General features: G+C 37.4%; 2 protein-coding genes across 4 annotated transcripts in view; one reads left to right on the top strand and one right to left on the bottom strand.

Moving 5' to 3' along the window:
• The window catches only part of VIPR2 (vasoactive intestinal peptide receptor 2), a 149,660-nt gene that overhangs the window by 131,056 nt on the left and 708 nt on the right, over positions 1–17,896 (top strand). The window lies entirely within an intron of this gene.
• DYNC2I1 (dynein 2 intermediate chain 1) overlaps positions 7,238–17,896 on the bottom strand; it is a 37,423-nt gene continuing 26,764 nt past the window's right edge. For all 3 annotated transcript variants that reach the window (XM_087946912.1, XM_026680935.2, XM_087946913.1), the window contains 7 exons: positions 17,333–17,394; positions 15,962–16,013; positions 14,410–14,470; positions 13,479–13,578; positions 13,146–13,277; positions 11,242–11,465; positions 7,238–7,718 (listed from right to left, as the gene is read on the bottom strand). In XM_087946912.1, the coding sequence (XP_087803038.1) occupies positions 7,547–7,718; positions 11,242–11,465; positions 13,146–13,277; positions 13,479–13,578; positions 14,410–14,470; positions 15,962–16,013; positions 17,333–17,394 (803 nt within the window). In that variant the 3' untranslated portion in view covers positions 7,238–7,546. The remainder of the gene's footprint in view (positions 7,719–11,241; positions 11,466–13,145; positions 13,278–13,478; positions 13,579–14,409; positions 14,471–15,961; positions 16,014–17,332; positions 17,395–17,896) is intronic.

Genomic DNA, 17,896 nt, shown 5'->3' with positions numbered 1-17,896 from the left:
GTCCACATAATTTATAGTTGCCAAAATTGAGAAATACTGCCATAAAAGATTCATACTCATATAAAATGCAAAAATATTACTGTATGATATTTGTTTTTAAAAGAAAGTAGTCTCCCTTCAGTGGGGTGATTTCCTGGATACTTTCACATTGTATTCTAGACAACAGTTGGAAAATTATTTTTATTTCCAATTGGCAATGCAGCCTAGAATGCTTGAATGTCCTGAGTTTGTCCTCTGAGAACTAACTAGGTCTGACCTGGTGAGCTTTTTCAAGGTCAATTAGATCTGCCACCTAGCTGAACATTTCTAATAAATGCAAAACAAAACCATGTTACATAAGTAATTAACATTTTGTTGCTCTTATGGTCTTTTTTTAGATTGAGTAGAGCACATAGTTCTAAATAATGGATGTATTCAGTGACAGGTCATTGGCTTTTCTCCATAAAATGAATAATCTTGTAGAAATCTCTGTTCTTCTTCTGCCCCATCCAGTCTCTCTCTGAAACCAGACAGTCAGATGCAAGCCTGACTCCTACATACCAGATATCTTTTTAATGTATGAAGCAAATCACACAAAAAAACCCTTTTAATCCTTTCCAATCCAACAGAATGTTAGAAATAAATTATGTAAAGTGAATCAATCCTCTTCCCATGTGCCTGTCCATCAGTACAGTAATTACCTTAAAATGGAACAAAACTGGACCAAATTTGGTGTGAAGGGAGAAGAAAGAAGGGGTCAAAAAAGAATTCCATAAACTGTGATCTCTCTCTTTTAAAATTTTTATTGTTTGAGGACCAAGCTATCTGATACCAATCTAGTTTGTGCAGTATAGTAAACGAAAATCCATGTTGTTTATCTCGGCCTTTCACTTATCAGTCCTCCCACTGAGCTTCATAAACCATTGTTTATAGTTGAGTGTGCTTTACAAATACCCATCAATTATTGTTAATTTAACAAGGCAGTTAAAAATGGGACTTAATGTTACTTATGAATCCGATCTCCAGATTCTGATAGACGGCGTCACATATTGTTTGTCATGGGAAGAAGGGTTTTCAACCAACAAGTCTGAAAGAAGAAAGAATTAAAATGACTCCTGGGTAGACAGCCAGAACCCTAAGCTAGTATCAAATTCACCAGCGTAATCCATTACAAAGCTTTAAGTAGTTTCTTTCTGAAAAGGGTATTACTTGAAAATCCATTGCTAAGAAATGTGTTCTTATTATTCTAAAGAATTTATGATAGCAGAACAAATGTCAAACACCTCAGATTCTTCCAGATAGAAGGCATCATTTTAGGGGGTCTAGACAATGTTTTATTCATTTTTGAAGTGGGGAGGGAGGACAGGACAGTTTTTCAGTGCCGTTGTGACTTTGAATGATTACTAAATTAATGCTAAACCAAGGACTACCAGTAACAGGGTTGGAGGTCTTGTAGTAGTCCAATCCCCTGCTCAAGCAGGAGACGCTGTAACATTCTGGACTAATGGTTGTCCAACCTCTTTTTGAAAACCTCCAGTGAAGAAGCACCCACAACTTCTGGAGATAAGCCATTCTACTGATTGTTATCACTGTCAGGAAATTTCTCCTTAATTCTAGGTTGGTTCTGTCTTTAATAATCTTCCATCCATTGCTTCTTGTCTTGCACTTAAGTGCTCTGGAGAACGGGTTCACCCCTCTTCTCTGTGACAGGCCCTCAAGTATTGGAAGATTGCTATCAGGTCCTTCTCTTTATTAGATTCCACGTACTTAGTTTCCATTCATCATACCTTTCAGTTTCCATTCCTCTAATCATCTTTGTTGCTCTTCTCTTTCTAGAGACTCAGCATCTTTTTTGCATCATGGTGACCAGAACTGTATGCAGTATTCAAATGTATAGGTAGTCCTTGACTTATGACCACTAATGAGTCCAAAATTTATGTGGCTAAGCAAAAAAGTTGCGTTTTGCCCCATTTTTACCTTTCTTGCCACAGTTGTTAAGTGAGTAACTGCAGTTATTAACTTAGTAACATAGTTGTTTTAGTGAACCATTTGACTTTGCTTGGCAATAAGTTGCAAAAGATGATCACACGATCCTGGGACAGTGCACCTGTCATAAATATGAGGCAGTTACCAAGAGCCTGTATTTTTATCACATGACCATGAGGATACTGCAACAATGGAAAAATAGTCATAAATAACTTTTTTCAATGCTACTGTAATTCAAACCATCGCTAAAAGAATTGTTGTAAGTTGAGGATTACCTGTAGTATCACTTCACATGATCTTGGTACTATCCCTCTGTTGAGGCAGCCTAAGACTGCATTGTTTTTTTTTGAACAGCTGCCTCACACTGCTGTTTCATACTTAAGTGGTGGTCCACTGGGATACCTAGATCCCTCTCATAGTCATTCCATTTTTTTAAAATTTGTATTAAACAATTTTCCTCATAGTCATTCCTGTTGGGCCAGATACTACCTATTCTAAACCTGTGTATTTGGTTTTTCCTTCCTAAGTGTAAGACTGTATTTTTCTCATCACTGAATTTTATTTTCTTGGATAGATGGTCCAATGTTCAAGTCTGTCAGAGTCCTTCTGGATCTTGAGTCTTCCTTCTAACACATTGGCTATTCCCCCCAGCTTGGTGTCATCTGCAAAACTCTTCTATCCCTTGTCTATTTATTTATGAAAATGTTGAGGAATATTACTCCTAAGACAGAACCTTGGGGGTACCCCACTCCATGCTTCCTTCCATGTAGATGCAGTTCCATTAAGTTAAATTACACATTGAGTGCAGTTGATCAGCCAGTTGTGAATCCAACTGGTGATGGTACATATTCCCATATTCTATCTTACCAAGAAGTTGGTTGTGGTCTACTTTGTCAAATCCCTTACTGAAGTCTAAGTAAACAATGTCCACAGCTGTGGCAGAGTGGTTAGAGTGCAGTACTGCAGGCTACTTCTGGTGACTGCTGCCTGCCTTCAATTTGGCAGTTCAAATCCCACCAGGCTCAAGGTTGACTCAGCCTTCCATCCTTCCGAGGTGGGTAAAATGAGGACCCAAATTGTTGAGGGAACTATGTTGACTCTGTAAACCACTTAGAGAGGGCTGCAAAGCACTATAAAGCGATATATAAGTCTAAGTGCTATTGCTATTTCCCTGATCCACTAATTTATTCACTTTGTCAAATAAGATGATAAGATTAGTTTGGCATTTGTTTTTAATAAATCCATACTGGTTTCTAGTAACACCTTTGCTCATTTCTAGGTGCTCACAAATCTTCTACTTGATTATCTTTTCCAGGATTTTCCCAGGTATTTTCAGACTGATTGGTCTATAGTTTCTCCGAGTCATTTCCCCCTTTTTGAAGATTGAAACCACATCGGCTCTTTTCCAGTGTTGATAGTTCCCTGGTTTGCTAGATCTTTAAAATATTATGTTCACTGGTGTTTAGATAATATCTGCTTCAGAATGCTGGGATGTAAACCATCTGGTCCTCAAAAAATGGAAAAAATACATTTTGACAGACTCATCCACCCCAATTTGAATTGTGAATTAAAAAAGAAATGTGTACCTATTTGAATCAGGGAACTAAGTGGAGTCAATCTTAAAAGAGGCAAGATGGCTTAATAGTGACGAAGGAAAAAAAATCCCCAAACTGGGGAAGAAAATTTAAAAAATCTGAATTAAAAATCTGTTATAGAGGCACTTGACTTTCTTATAACTTCTGTTGCATTTTTTTAATCTTCTCCAAATGTAGTGGGCTAAGTATTCTAGTGTATTTAAAAAGAATGGTGCATGCCCAATATAAGGCATGTATTATGGCATATACTGTAAAACAAATACATAAAACTTTAAACAGCATGGCAAAGTATCAGCCAAGGAGAACAAAGCCATTTTTTTTGGTATAAATCCTGAAATTTACCCGATGATGTCTACAGCCTGAATGCCATTCAGAACACATGGAAAATTGTTGCTTCAAAATTCAAACAAAACATTCACTGTTAAATTCTGTTTCTGGAGCAGTGCCCACTGTGTCATCCATTTTCAAACACATTTTTAAAAAAAGACTCATTTCAAGAGCTGGGGGCCCAATTTTCCCTCTGTCTCACTGCCTCCTTTGGCTCCCCCCCCTTCAATCTGGTTCTTTTGTAGAAATGAAAAATTAGTTCCTAGGAATGATAGGATGCCTTGGCAATAATTTCCAATTACTTGACAGTCTCCCTCTAGTTTTTTTCTTTTACTCTGGATATATTTCTTCATCAAATTCTGCTTCTTGTATAACCGTCTACGTGGAGCTTCTTAAGAAAGCCAGTGTAATCATGCCCAGTCAAACCTTGATTTGAAGGGGAAATGGATATAGGATTTGTCATTTGTAGTTGCATAACGCCATCAAGTTAAATTTACACTTATCTTTTCCCCCCCACTAACCCTGATGATACTGACCTATTTGTGCCCTGGTCAGCTCAGAACACATTCCTTGGTTAATTTCACCCACTTTTCCTGAACTTGTGTACTCTCTGCAAGGGTTTCTGCAAATGGAAAGGGTGTCAAAGAATTCAGGATGATGGTGATAGCCATGCAGTCAAAGCCTCATCTTTTTAAAATGTAAGAATATAAGCTGTGCCCTGGTCAATTAGACCCTAGTCCAGCAGGCTATTCTTCCAGTAGCCAACCAACTGCCCAAAGAAGCCAACCAGTTCACAGGCAGCCCCGTTTCCATCAGGGTTAAGACACTAATTCTCATAACTTCTATAAAATAGGACCAACTCTTTTGAAGCCAGTGAAACTGGTAGCCAGGACCTGGTCTCATGGTATGAATCCCAAAGTTGAACAATGCATTGTGTAAGAAAATATTTCCTCTTTATCTTTTCATACCTTCTCATAAAGGACCATTCCCATTTCTGCCACTCGCTTTTCGGTCCTGCTGCTGGTAAATCTGTTGCAAACCCCACCATGTATTCTTTTAATTTGCCAAATAATATGTGGAAAATAAGTCTTTTTTTCCTCCTGCCTGAGATGAAAGGCTTTACAGTATTTGTTTTGGCAGAAAACAACACAAAAGATGAATTTATTGTTTGGCCCAAAGATTGGTGGGATTAAGCGTGTGTTCCTGAAATAGGAGCCTGCTGAAGTACAAGTCACAGTGATCTGGCTAGTTTCCATTTGGAGAAGTCTTTTTGCAATTTTCCTGTCTTCCATTTTCTTGACTGAAGGAAAAGTAGTGAGTCCCCAATGTCCACATTGGAACAGATAAATCAATGACTTAAAGTCTTTGCTCATCCAGAAGTTTTTATTGCTCTAATTGCCAGCTTTTGAACAGGATGTCCTAAAACAGGAGCCTATGTCCTTCCCTATGTTTGCTGAACTACGCTCTTAGCAGCCTAGCAAGTGTGATTAATGGTTAGGAATGCTGGAATCATAGGTCAGCAACAGGTGGGGGATTACAGGGTCCTATCTGGGCCTTATGCTCTTGAAGTGCTATGTTCTCTTTCACAGAAGTTGGCAGGCCACTCTTCTGAAAGGGTTTAGCAGACCCTGCATAGAAAGAATGGTTGCGCTAGAGAGAGCCCTTCCAATTTATAATTTGGGGCAGTTAGTTCCTGTGAGCTAGAGTTCAAGAAGGCAGCAGATGGAAAGTGGGGAATTAGATACACAGCTGGAATAATGGACTAGACTCGAGTAGAACTAAAAGCAATGCATAGGAAGGCTTGAAAAATAATGACAGTGAATCATGCCCTTCATCCTTGTGGCAACATTGACAGACTCTACCTACCAAGGCAAATAGGTGGACGTGGAATGCTGCAAGTACAGCAGATGGCTGAAGAAACAAAAAGGGCTTTGGAAGAATAGCTGAAGGACAATGAAGAAGATGCACTGAAGTTAGTATGCCAGGAAGGCTTACTGACTGCCGGAGAGACCAAACGGGCCTACAAGAGAGACCAAATGAAGAACAGAATGGAGGCATGGGAAGACAGCACTACGTTAAAAAAAAATAACAGAATGCAAATAATAATAAGACCTGACAATAGCTGAGAGAAGGAAAATTGAAGAAAGAGACTGAGAGACTAATTCTGGCTGCACAAGACCAAGCCTTAAGGACAAATGCATACAAAACCTGAATTGAGAAGACATCAACAGGCGATAAGTGCCGCCTATGCAAACAAGCTGAAAAAACAGTGGGCCACCTGTAAGCTGCAAGAAGATAGCACAGACTGACTACAAGCAGCAGCATGACAAAGTAGCAAAAATGGTGCACTGGAAAATCTGTAAGGAATACCATTTGCTGGCAAGAAAGAACAGATGGGATTATAAAACAGAGAAAATCATAGAAAATGAAGGTGCTAAATTGCTCTGGGACTTTAGAAGTCAAACAGACAGGCACTTACCACATAACACTCCAGACTTAACAGTTGTCGATAAGATAGACAAAAAAAGTCTGTGGATGTGGCAGTACCAGGAGACAGTAGAAGAGAAGAGAAAGAACTGAAGCAGATAACAAAATACAAAGACCTACAAATAGAACAATTGTGGCAAAAGCAAGTAAAGGTAGTACGAACAGTAATAGGGGCCTTGGATGCAATCCCAAAACAGCTATAGAGCCACATGAACACCATCAGCATTGATAAATTTGGTATCAGTCAATTGCAAAAGGTGGCTTTACTGAGAAAAGCTTTCATTCTGAGATAATATCTGCAGCACCAACAGATCCCACGCTACATTATCACTGCAGCAAAGGCATATGTACAAACTTGAGCCCAGCCTTAGAAAAAAAGGTTGCAGACTAGACCTCATTCTGATTTTAACATCCTTGCAAAAATATAACATCAAATCCCCTTTCTGTAAATTACCCTTATTTTAAATAGCATGGCATAGTTTCTGTTGTAACCTGAACACTTTGAAAGGCATCATCATGGTTTTTAACTTTTTACCTTTTTCAAAGATATAAAAGCAAACAACTATATATTTTGTTCTTCAAGTAAGAGATTGAAAGCCGCCTGTGTGCAGCATTTACATGTAACTATGAGCTCTTTTTTGTCTTTGGGTTATTTGACACAAATGCCAGGATTTACTAAGAAGGATTTGGGGGTCCCTTGTGGACAAGCATATTTTGGAATGTGGTATATTTGAACTTATGCAAAGTAAGTTGACTTTGCCTAATTCTGCATCTGCTAGCAAGGGGTCTTTAATTTCACACGGAAAATAAACCACAGCCATATCCAATTAGAAAATTAAAAAACAAATATTCAAAGCTCATGGGACTATATGTTCAGTTTTATTCCAAAAATAAGTATAAAGATTTAGAGTACATAGCGTATTTGAAACAAATATATTTCTTTTAAAGGGATGCTTTCATAAATATTTATTCTGAGTTTCATAAAAATGTTCTCTAGCTCAAGTCCAAATACTGTGTTGATACACCTTAAAACATATAAATACTATTTACAAATAGGAATTTAAAAAAATATTTCAGTCATGCAATATTCTGCTAAATCCCACACATTAACAAATTCATTTCAAACTGTGAGGCCATATTTGTGCATTTAGATACAGGCCTCTGTTTGCATTTTATAAGGCCTGCTGCAAAAGCAGGTTTAATTTCTCCACCTCTTCTGGCTGAGGCAGGGCCCATATCTTCTTCACGTACTTAATGTCTATTATTCCAGATTCTTTGGCAAGTGCTATGCCCAGAACGCCACTTGGTTTCTCTGGTTCACCCAGTACAGCCATTGTTATAATCCTGAAGACAAAGAAATAATAACTTTTTGTTTAATAAGCAGAGGACTGGCATTTGCTTTCTTTCTTGCTTTGGAGAATGGATTAAAATATCTTCTCACTGGATAGGACTTGACACTGCTCAGGTTAGACTAACTCCATGCGGATCCTTCTCTCTTGATTCTCACAGTCTTTAAGAAGAGGGTGGACAACTATCTTTCATACTGAGGACTGGACTAGATCAGTGATTCTCAACTTTGCAAATTTTAATATGTGCAACTGCTTGCTGGGGAATTCTTAAAGCCGCCAAGGTTGAGAAACACTGGACCAGAAGATCCTACACTTGTATGTTCTATCTCCACATCTGAGGACACAATTCCTTGACAAAGGAGAACCAGCCCTTTCCACCTATCTGACTGGGGCCAAATTTTAGATGGGAAGAATGACTGAGGTGATGATTGAGACCACTGTCTGGGGCTACCAGATTTACACCTAAGGCTTTCACATTTTATGTCTGTCTGATTTTTCAAACATTCTCAGTACCTTATTTAAGAGCATATGTCAACTAGCCAGAATCAAGTGAGGAACAATTAGGAATCAAAATGGCACATTGTCATGATACTCACTTCAAACTCGTTGGTGAGAATAATCTGAACCATGGTCTCTTAATCTTGGCAACTTTAAGATGGATAGATTTCAACATACCCCTTAAATTGTTAAGATTAAGAAACACTGTCTAAGCCACATAATCAAATAAGAAGAGAAAAATGTGAAAAATTTCCTTTCTTGCTCCAAATTAGGAGAATTATCTGAACCACAGATATATGGTTCCGGATTAAGGAAACAAGATTTTCTCTCAGCATTCAGACAAATGCTCCAAAATGAATGGAAAACAGTGCATGTGGTGGTCTATCCACTCACCGCTTGTCTTCAGGTTTGAAGCCTGAAAAATAATTGTCTGGCTTTTGTTTGAACTCAAGCTGACTTATATGGGATCAAGATTTTAAAAAAGCAGGGCCCCAAACAGCAGCAACCGCACCAGGAGGCATAGATCAGCAACATGGCAAATAGAGCATCACAATAGAAGCTCATCCCTTAATACATCAATTAAAGTTCAAAAGAGGAAATCCCCAAGGTGCTTTTTCATGAGGCAACTGGACTTTCTTATTTTTCTTTGAAGACGTTTCGCCTCGGGGTCACCAGAGTAGTGTTCCTGATTCCTGTAGTCTGCAGTTTGATCTCTGGAAATCCATTCTTTTTTTAAAAAAATAAATAAATTTTATTGATTTTACAATTAAAACAAACCAACAACACATACATAAATGAAAGAGAGAAAAAGAAGAAAGGGAGAAGAAAATAGAAAGAAAAAAATAGAAAACAATTAAAAACATTTTCATCTTCAACAGTTTGTAAGACCTCTTTTTTATCCTTATTTTATGCCATATACACACACCTAATCCTTACATATATATGTGTATCACTACTATGGATTTATCCTATCCTCTTTTGCCTTTTAGTGTGAAGTCTATCTTTGGTCTATCCATTTGTACCAGCAGTTCCAGCTGTTGTAGTATATTGAAGTGTCTTTATTTTTTAATGCCAAAGTTAATTTGTCCATTTCTGCACAACTTGAAATTTTTTGAATGATCATCTCCTCTGATGGAACATGAGGCTGCTTCCAACATTGTGCAAAAGCCAATCTGGCTGCTGTCAAAATGTGTATTATTATATATTTCACTTTTTTTGATATTTGTTTATCAAAGATCCCTAACAGAAAGGACTCTGGTTTGAATTCGATCTGCTCTCTTGCCATTTCTTCCAGCCAATTTCTAATTTTCTGCCAATATTTTTGAGCTTCTGTACAGGACCACCACATATGGAAAAAAGTTTCCTTTTTTTTTTTTTTTTTTGCATTTCCAGCAATTCGGACTCATATTGGGGTACATCTTCGCTAATCTTGAAGGAGGAAGGTGCCATCTATAAAACATTTTATAGGCGTTTTCTTTATATGCTACCGATTTTGTAATTTTATTATTTCTACCCCAGACCTTTTCCCATTCTGTTATGGTGATGCTACGTCCTATATTCCTACTCCAGGCTATCATGTTCCCTTTTACAATTTCTTCTTCTAATTCTACTTCTAATAAATAATTATAAAATTTTGTTATATTTTTTTTTTGCCTGATCCTAATAACATTTTATCTAATTGCTGGAGTTTATTGTTAATTCCAAATTCTTTCTTGTCCTGTTTATATCTACTTTGAATTTGAAGATATGCCCACTGATCAATTTTTAGTCCCCGCTCTTGAAGTTCTTGCCACGATTTCAAATTTCCTTGTGTATCCAATAGATCCTTGTATTTAATCATTTTAGTGATATCCAGATTATTTGGGTGAATCATCGCCTCCATTGTTGAAATCCAAATTGGTATTTTTAAATAGTGTTTTTTCCGTATTTTCTTCCAATTAGTTAATAATGAGTCTCTGATTAGGTGTCTGTGAAAATATTTCTGGCTAGTTTTCCCTACATCCCATAAAAAGCATGCCACCCCCTTTGCAAGTCATGGCCTTCTAAGAATAATATTCTCTTATTGGTTAAATTCACCCATTCCTTCAACCATACTAAAGAGGCTGCACTATAATACAACTCCCAATTTGGAAGTGCCATCCCTCCCCTGCTCTTCATATCCTGCATTGCCTTTAACTTTATTCTAGGTTTTTTCCCTTGCCAGATAAATTTTACAGTTATTTTATTAAGTTCTTCAAAAACAGTTTTGTGTACTTTGATTGGGATCATCTGAAATATATATAGGAATTTTGGAAGAATATTCATTTTAACAGCAGCAATCCTGCCTAATAATGAAAGTTGCAGCTTGCCCCATGTTTCTAAATCCTTCTTTACCTGTTGCATCACTGGAAATCCATTCTTACTCCCACCCCATTCAAAGGGTGTTCATCCCAAATTGTATAGCAAAAAAACTGCAGACTCAGGAACCAGGAGCACAACTCAGGTGACCCTGAAGACATAGATAAACCTCCAAGCACTTCAACAACCCTCTAAAAGGATGCAAATGACCAGCTGTCTGCAAGGAATATAAATGTTTCATTCCTCACTGTCCTGTCAGAGCTGAAGAAGCTTCTTGGATGAGAAGTGAAATGTCTTCAATTAAAAGAAAACAAGGAAGTCAAGTTGCCTCTGAAAAAGCACCTTTGGGATAACCATGACCTGAATGACTGAGAATCTCTACAGACTTCAAAAGAGGAAGGATTGAATTGTGATCTTCAGTCCCAGGGAACCATATTCCTGTTCTTGCAAAATGCAAATTCAGTTTTGCTTCTCATCTTCTGAATGATTGGAGCATGGGGAGAGGAAAAAAAAAGGCCTGCACACAGGCATTATTCTTTACCATTTTATGCCCTTCATCCATGTAACCGAATGTAAATGAATGGAGGCTGGTATCTATGACGATTAAAGCCCAACTAACTTGCTTGTTTTCATTTCAACTCTATTTGTACAAGTACAAACCAAAGAACATCCTGTAAACTTACTTATCAGACCAGATGGGCTGCTTGGCTACAGGTGACAAATCATTTTCCAAGAGATCCCAAATATAAATGACAGATGTGGCATCCAAAACAAAAAACACAGCTGGCCTGGTTAGAGCCCACTGGAGAGCAATGACTGCCTGCCCCGCTGTGCTGTTGTTCCACTGCATGAGCGGAAGCTCAGAAGCCATTTGGTGCAGTCTGATGCTCCCATCTGAACAGCCCACCTGAAAACATCGAAACACACAAAACTTAAAAAAAGAAACACCACTCCCCCCAATTAATGTATTCTTTTAGGGCAAGGTTTTCCAACTTGTTAACTGATGACCTCTGGCAGTCCAGAATTATAATGTAGAGTCAAAAGAATGGACACCCAATAAAAAAAATACATGACATTAAGTGGCTAATCGTTAGAGAAATCCCAAATTACGCAAGATTTTAGCTTTCTTCATCTGAGAAGAACCTATTCCTGTGATTTTCAGTGATTATTACTGGATTACTATTGGAAGTAGATCATTACTATTGTTGTTGTTGTTATTTGAGATCCTAGGGCACCCATCAGGTGAGGAATGTTGAGTGAGCCTTGGAGGCCACAGATACCATTTGACTGCCTGACCCTGGCCTTCAAAAAATGTTAGCGACAAAGCTGTGGCACACAGAAATAAAGTAAGATGGAAACTGTTTTGCTTTGCTTGTTCCTTATGTGATGCATATTGCAAGAATGCAGACCACATCTGGACCTCAGAATGTTTTCCACACCTCCACCTGCCACTTATTACAAAAGCACACTCATGTTTGCAACCACTTTGCTACAATTTACTGAGCACTTCTGTGTGGACTGGTTTCTATCACTGCATTCTGGCAGTTGCGTGAGAAGCATCCATCACCATAGTGCTTCAGGATGAAAAAGAGACCAAGCTACTGTCATAGTGAGCTCAGATTCAGAGGAGGAGACTGACAACGAACAGCTAGCTCCAGAGTTATTGGAGCTGTCTGAGCAGGCACAAGAGGGCAGTCCAGTAACCAGCAGGCACAGCCATTACTGGTCTCCAAAGATGAAGAGGCTGAGCTGCTGCTCAACACAAGGGCTTGCTGTGTGATGAAGAGAGCAGAGCAAATGCTGTCATGGATGTGAGGTTGCTCATAAGGAAGGAGCCTCACCCTTCCAATGAACAAGACCAGAACTCCTTTTATTTAAGAAGAGCAGCAAACTTAAGTCTTTCCACTGATGACAACTGCCTGTTGATCCCTATCCCACCCACTTTAATTCCTGGCTGATGAATCTTCTACAAAGTTTTTACCCTCAAACTTTTTGCTTGATGACCACTCTGCTGCCCACTGTTTTGGACTGGAACTCTTTTAAGGCAAACTTATAAAACTTGGGTAAGGGGGACATTTTTCTCTCCACTACATATACATATGTTTGCACTTGTTCGCTTACTTACTTTGTGAAAGTAATTTAGTTATTAAAGTGTGCAACTACCTCTATGTGTGCTTGTGTATGTTTGACCTGGGACATGCTAGCTATCTATTCACACTTTCAACTATTTTGATGAGTTGTTCAGGCTGCACTGTACGGATTTCCTGCAGAGGCCTTATGGAAGTACTGCAGTGTCTCTCAATGTTGGCAACTTTAAAATCTGTGGACTTCAAGTCCCAGAGTTCCCCAATCAATAGAGGGAATTAGGAACTTCAAGAAGAAGAGATTAACGTCTGAGCCTAACTGCTGATGTTGCTCTGTCTGACAATGTGAATAAAAATTTGCAAAGCTTAGTTCAGAACTAAAATGGCTACTGCTCTACAGATAAGTTATCCATAGTATGCACAGTTTAAATCTAACTTTCAAACCTTCACTGACATGACACAACCTGAATGATTCCAATCAAGAAAGTAGAAGACATCCGTACCAAAAAGATTGGCTTTCCAAAAGGCGAAAAATCTATTGCATTAACTTGGGTTGCTCTCAGTCCTCCCTGCTGTGGTTTGAACCACTTGGGAGGGACTTTTAGCTCGTGCCTTGTGCCGTGGCTCACCAAACCCTGTGAAGTTTTGAAAAGGAAAAAAGAAAAGTCACTGCTACATTTGGTGAAATAGTACAAATAATAGTTCAGGGGGAAATGGGGGCTTTATCCAGATTCTGACATTTGTAATAGCAACCTCAGACTCACTATGCCACTCTAAAAATCTACTACACTAAGAAAAGTTGGCAAGAATGAAATTAGATTAAGAATATTACTCACAGCATCTGTTCCAACAACAAAATGATTAGGATTTGAAGGCAGAAATTTAATGTTCAGTGTCTGGGGCACCCCCAGAAATGTATAATCTTTTGGAGAAATACTGAATATAAAAGAAACATATATATTAACAAGTGAAACTACAACAAATATTGAAGCACTTAATCAATATATTAGATTTATTAACCAGCCAATTTAAGAAACAATCCTTGTTTCTCTATTTTTCTAGTGATTTTAAATATAATAATCTTGTTCAAATAAGCTTTATTTTTTAACAGAGTGATAAGCCGACATTCCTCTCTCAAAGCATATTTGTTATTCCTTCAACAATATAAAACCTGATCAGAAGGAATTCAGGTAGAAATTGCCATTTGGACAAGCATTCATGTGTACATATTTGTTAGATGTATATGCCAACATCATCAGAGAGGCCGTCCTTTCTCCTATTTCTTCCCATAACAACCTTATAAGGTAGGTTGAGTTTGGAAAGGTTGGTTCCCATCTTGATCAGGGAGATTCTATTGCTGACAATAAAGCTGAACTTTCTCCAGTGCCATCCAACTACACATTCTAGTGTTTCTTAACCTTTAAAATGTGTGGACTCCAATTCCCAGAATTCCTCTATTGGCTGGAGAATTCTGGGAGTTGAAGTCCACATGTTTTAAAGTGCCCATGGTTGAGAAACACTGACTCAATCAGGTCGCTTGGCTTGTACTGATGCTCTAATATGACCAACCAAACTTTTTGTCAAGGGAGCATTTGGAACAGGGCTGTGCACACGAAGAACCATTATTCAAGCTTTCTTCCACTTTCTGCCCCCCTGGTGTGATCTGCTACTAGGGAACTACTATCGCCTCATTGGCAATCTGCCGGCATTGACATATCTGCTTTCAAGGAACAATCCCATTAAGAAGATGTGTTCTATATATTTTACCTGCAATTCAGATGAACAGTAGAGCTATGAACCAATTTAATTTTTCCCCCGGGAATTAATCCTGAAAGTAATAAAATGCATTGTGATAATTATAATAGCAACAATTTATTAGTACTGATATAATTAAATAGCAGGGCAATTTTAAATCCAAGCATGAGTTATCCATTTATGTTCATAAGTTCTGTTCACAAATTTAACTAGGCAGAAAAATAAAGATATATCTTTATTCAATATGGCATACATGTCTCCTGTTAATTGGCCAATATAGCTCCAATCCTTAATGACTACCAGCAATGCTCTTCCACCAGTGAAATTCCCTCTCAGCCTATGAATAGCTAGTTTCTAAATGAGACTCACTTGATGTTTTTCAAAGCTTTTGTCTCCCTGTTGAAAGGTCCCCCTGTGCCTCCAAATCAAATAAACCTTTAATCAGTCATAGACCAGCAGATAAAACATGTCAGGATTAATTAAGATGAAAAACAAAAGTATAACTGTTCTAAAATATCTAAAAAGGATTAGAGTTAATACTATAGCATACTATACAACTACAGCACAGTATTTGGCTTTGTTTAAAGAAATAGACAGACAGATCCAATAAAAATATCATGAGATAAAACATCTGAATCACCAAGGTGTTGACTAAGCCACCAAAACATGATATACAAGATTTTTGTTCTTCAGTTGTTAGCAAGCCTGAACTGATTTCAAGATGGCAGAGTAACTGATTCAAGATAACTGAGGATTACAACCTACCTTAGACTAAATTAGGCTGGCCCCAAACTAAAGATTTTGAAACCCTATGAAGAGACCTATCACTCAGGTGTAATTACAATTAATGCTCATTTCATTTCTTTGAGCTGCTACATATTTTGTAGTTGTCAGTGTCTTATTTAAAAAACATTTTTATTAAGTTATAAAGTATTATAAAATACAAACTACAAAAGTAAATAGAAGACCGGAGGGAAGGGGAAATGAAGTGAGGAAAGATAGGGAAAAGAAAAAGAAAAACAAACATTGACTTCCAACTCTCTCTGTTACAGTAAAATAAGGCATTAACATCAAATTGCAGCTTTTTGCTTTTCCACAAGACATTTCTGTAAAAATATATCAGTATAATCTAAAACCCAAATTCAGAGTTTCCTTCTTTTCCACATCAAGTACAAAATTCAGAAGAGAAGTTCAGTGTCTTATTTTTAACATTTTTCACTACCAGAGTCATTTGTTGAGATGGGCAATTATATAAATTGAATAAATAATTAAAAAAACATAACTTTTGTCTCTTTGCCCTTAGTCCAACATCTTAATCATGACACCCAATTGTAGGGGAAAGTGCAGAAAGAGTCTAGGGGAGCTGTGAAGAATCTTTTAATTGTACATTGTTACAATAAATGCATGTTTCCCAAAGTTTCACTATTGGGTTTATTATTCATTTGAGTTCATTTTGGTGTTTGGATTCTTAGGAAGGTTGGTATATTAATATTACATTATAGAGAGGTAATGGCAAAAGGTTTAGAAATCTTGCCCAACTGACACTCTAATTAACTTTACTTACCTAAATCATTTTGTGAGCCAGACAAATCTCCTTTCTGAAGTTCAACAACCACCTAGGAAATGTCAAAAATTAGTCTCAAAGAGAGAGCGACAGAAATGTCTGATAGATTCAGATAGTCCTCAACTTACAATCGTAATTGAACCTGCCGATCACAGTCATAACTCACAATGGTCATTAAACCATCATGTGATGACCTGATTTTACAGCCTTTTTTGCAGTGGTCATTAAATTAATTTTGCAGTTCTTAAGCGAATATTGTTAATGTTGAATAAACTAGTGATTCACTCTGGGTGCAGTTTTGCAGAAAAGCAGAAGTGAATGCCAATTTTTTTGTAAAACCATTGGAAAACACAATCATGTGACCACAGGATGGTGCAAGTTGTCATAAATGCAGCCCGGATGCCAAGCACTTGAAATATGTCACATGATTGGGGGGTGGCAAAAGTCAGACCTTCAAATCCTGGTTGTAAGTACCCCCGAGGTAAGATTATAGGAACTTTGAAGAGTCACTAAACAACCAGTCATACCTATTTCTAGAAAAGTTAGAAGTATGCCAATAGAATAGATGTTAAGAAATATACAGTACATGTACTCTTAGCTGTAATGATGCAATGGAAAAAGCTCAACTTTTTAAAATACTTGGGAATAGATATGCTCTAATAGCAGAAGCATGATGCTAGCAATAACAAGAAAGCAAGGCAGTTATGAGAAAATGCATAAGCTTTTGCTTATGAATTAAAATTTATAAATTAAGGTTCAGAAATACAGTCATTAAGAATTATATTCATAACATTTAAGAACATACTTTCAATTGCAATGGATGCCTTATCTTGGCTGGAAAAGAAAACAACTTGTTCCAAGTTTAAAAAACCAAACCTTTAAGAATAATCTGGAAAGCTGTTCTTTTTAGAGCAATGGGGATCAGGTTGCAGGAAAATGTGACTTGCATTATAAGGCATTAACTCAGGGTTGGGCGTGCTGTAGATCCCATTAGAGTATTGGCTAGTGGGGATCAGAACATTTGTCTTTTTTTTTTATTGCCTTTTCTGCTCAGTGGAAGATCCTTCTTTTGGAAATTAGAATTGCCTCAACCCTGTTGGTCTCTTGTAAGTCTTTAAAAGCCTGACTGTGTTTGTGAGCCTGGGATGCTGAATGTGTTAAGGGCCCTGTTTCCTGGCTTTACTGTTAATTGGCTAAATATCTTGTTTGTTGTGTAAATTTATTTGGATGCTTTTTTATTATTTTCAAAATGTTTTGTTGTTTTAACTGTTTTTATACCTTTGGAATTGTAACTATTCAGAGTCATTGACCAAGATGGGAGGATATAGAAATTGAATAAATAAATAAATAAACTAAAAATATATAAGTTACCCATAGACTAAGAGTCCCATTTTCATCCATTGAAGCAATTTGAAATGAAAGTCCAAGCATTTCTGTTGGGAAAAAGAGTATATAAGCAAACATATTTACAGGAATTCAGGGTTAAACTTTTAAATCTTTCTAACTACATCTAACATTCAAAAATTAGGGACATTTCTGTGTAGCACTGTTAATACTCTCCCAATTTCTCTAAAATATTTTGAAGCCGGAGATGCTCTTGCCCAGCATGTTCTTGTTGATCTAAAACTATTAGGAAGAGGCAAGGAATAATAGCATGAGCCAGTCCTGAAGAAAAAGGTCAACCACATGCTGCTATCCCCTACCAAGAAAGACATATTTATTTATTTATTTTATTTATTTATTTTATTTGCCAATTGTTTACAAGATAATAAGTATAAGTGTATACATAGTTGTGAATACATGAAATGGGTACATATAAGAAAAATAAAAGAAGAATAAGAGAAACAATAGGACAGGGACGGTAGGCATGTTGGTGCGCTTATGCACGCCCCCTACAGACCTCTTAGGAAAGGGGTGAGGTCAATAGTAGACAGT

This window comes from Notechis scutatus, chromosome Z (genome assembly GCF_049901735.1).
Source record: "Notechis scutatus isolate UNSWTSFEM ecotype Mainland chromosome Z, rNotScu1.2, whole genome shotgun sequence".
Lineage (NCBI taxonomy): Eukaryota > Metazoa > Chordata > Lepidosauria > Squamata > Elapidae > Notechis > Notechis scutatus.
This window is presented reverse-complemented; position numbering and strand designations above follow the sequence as displayed.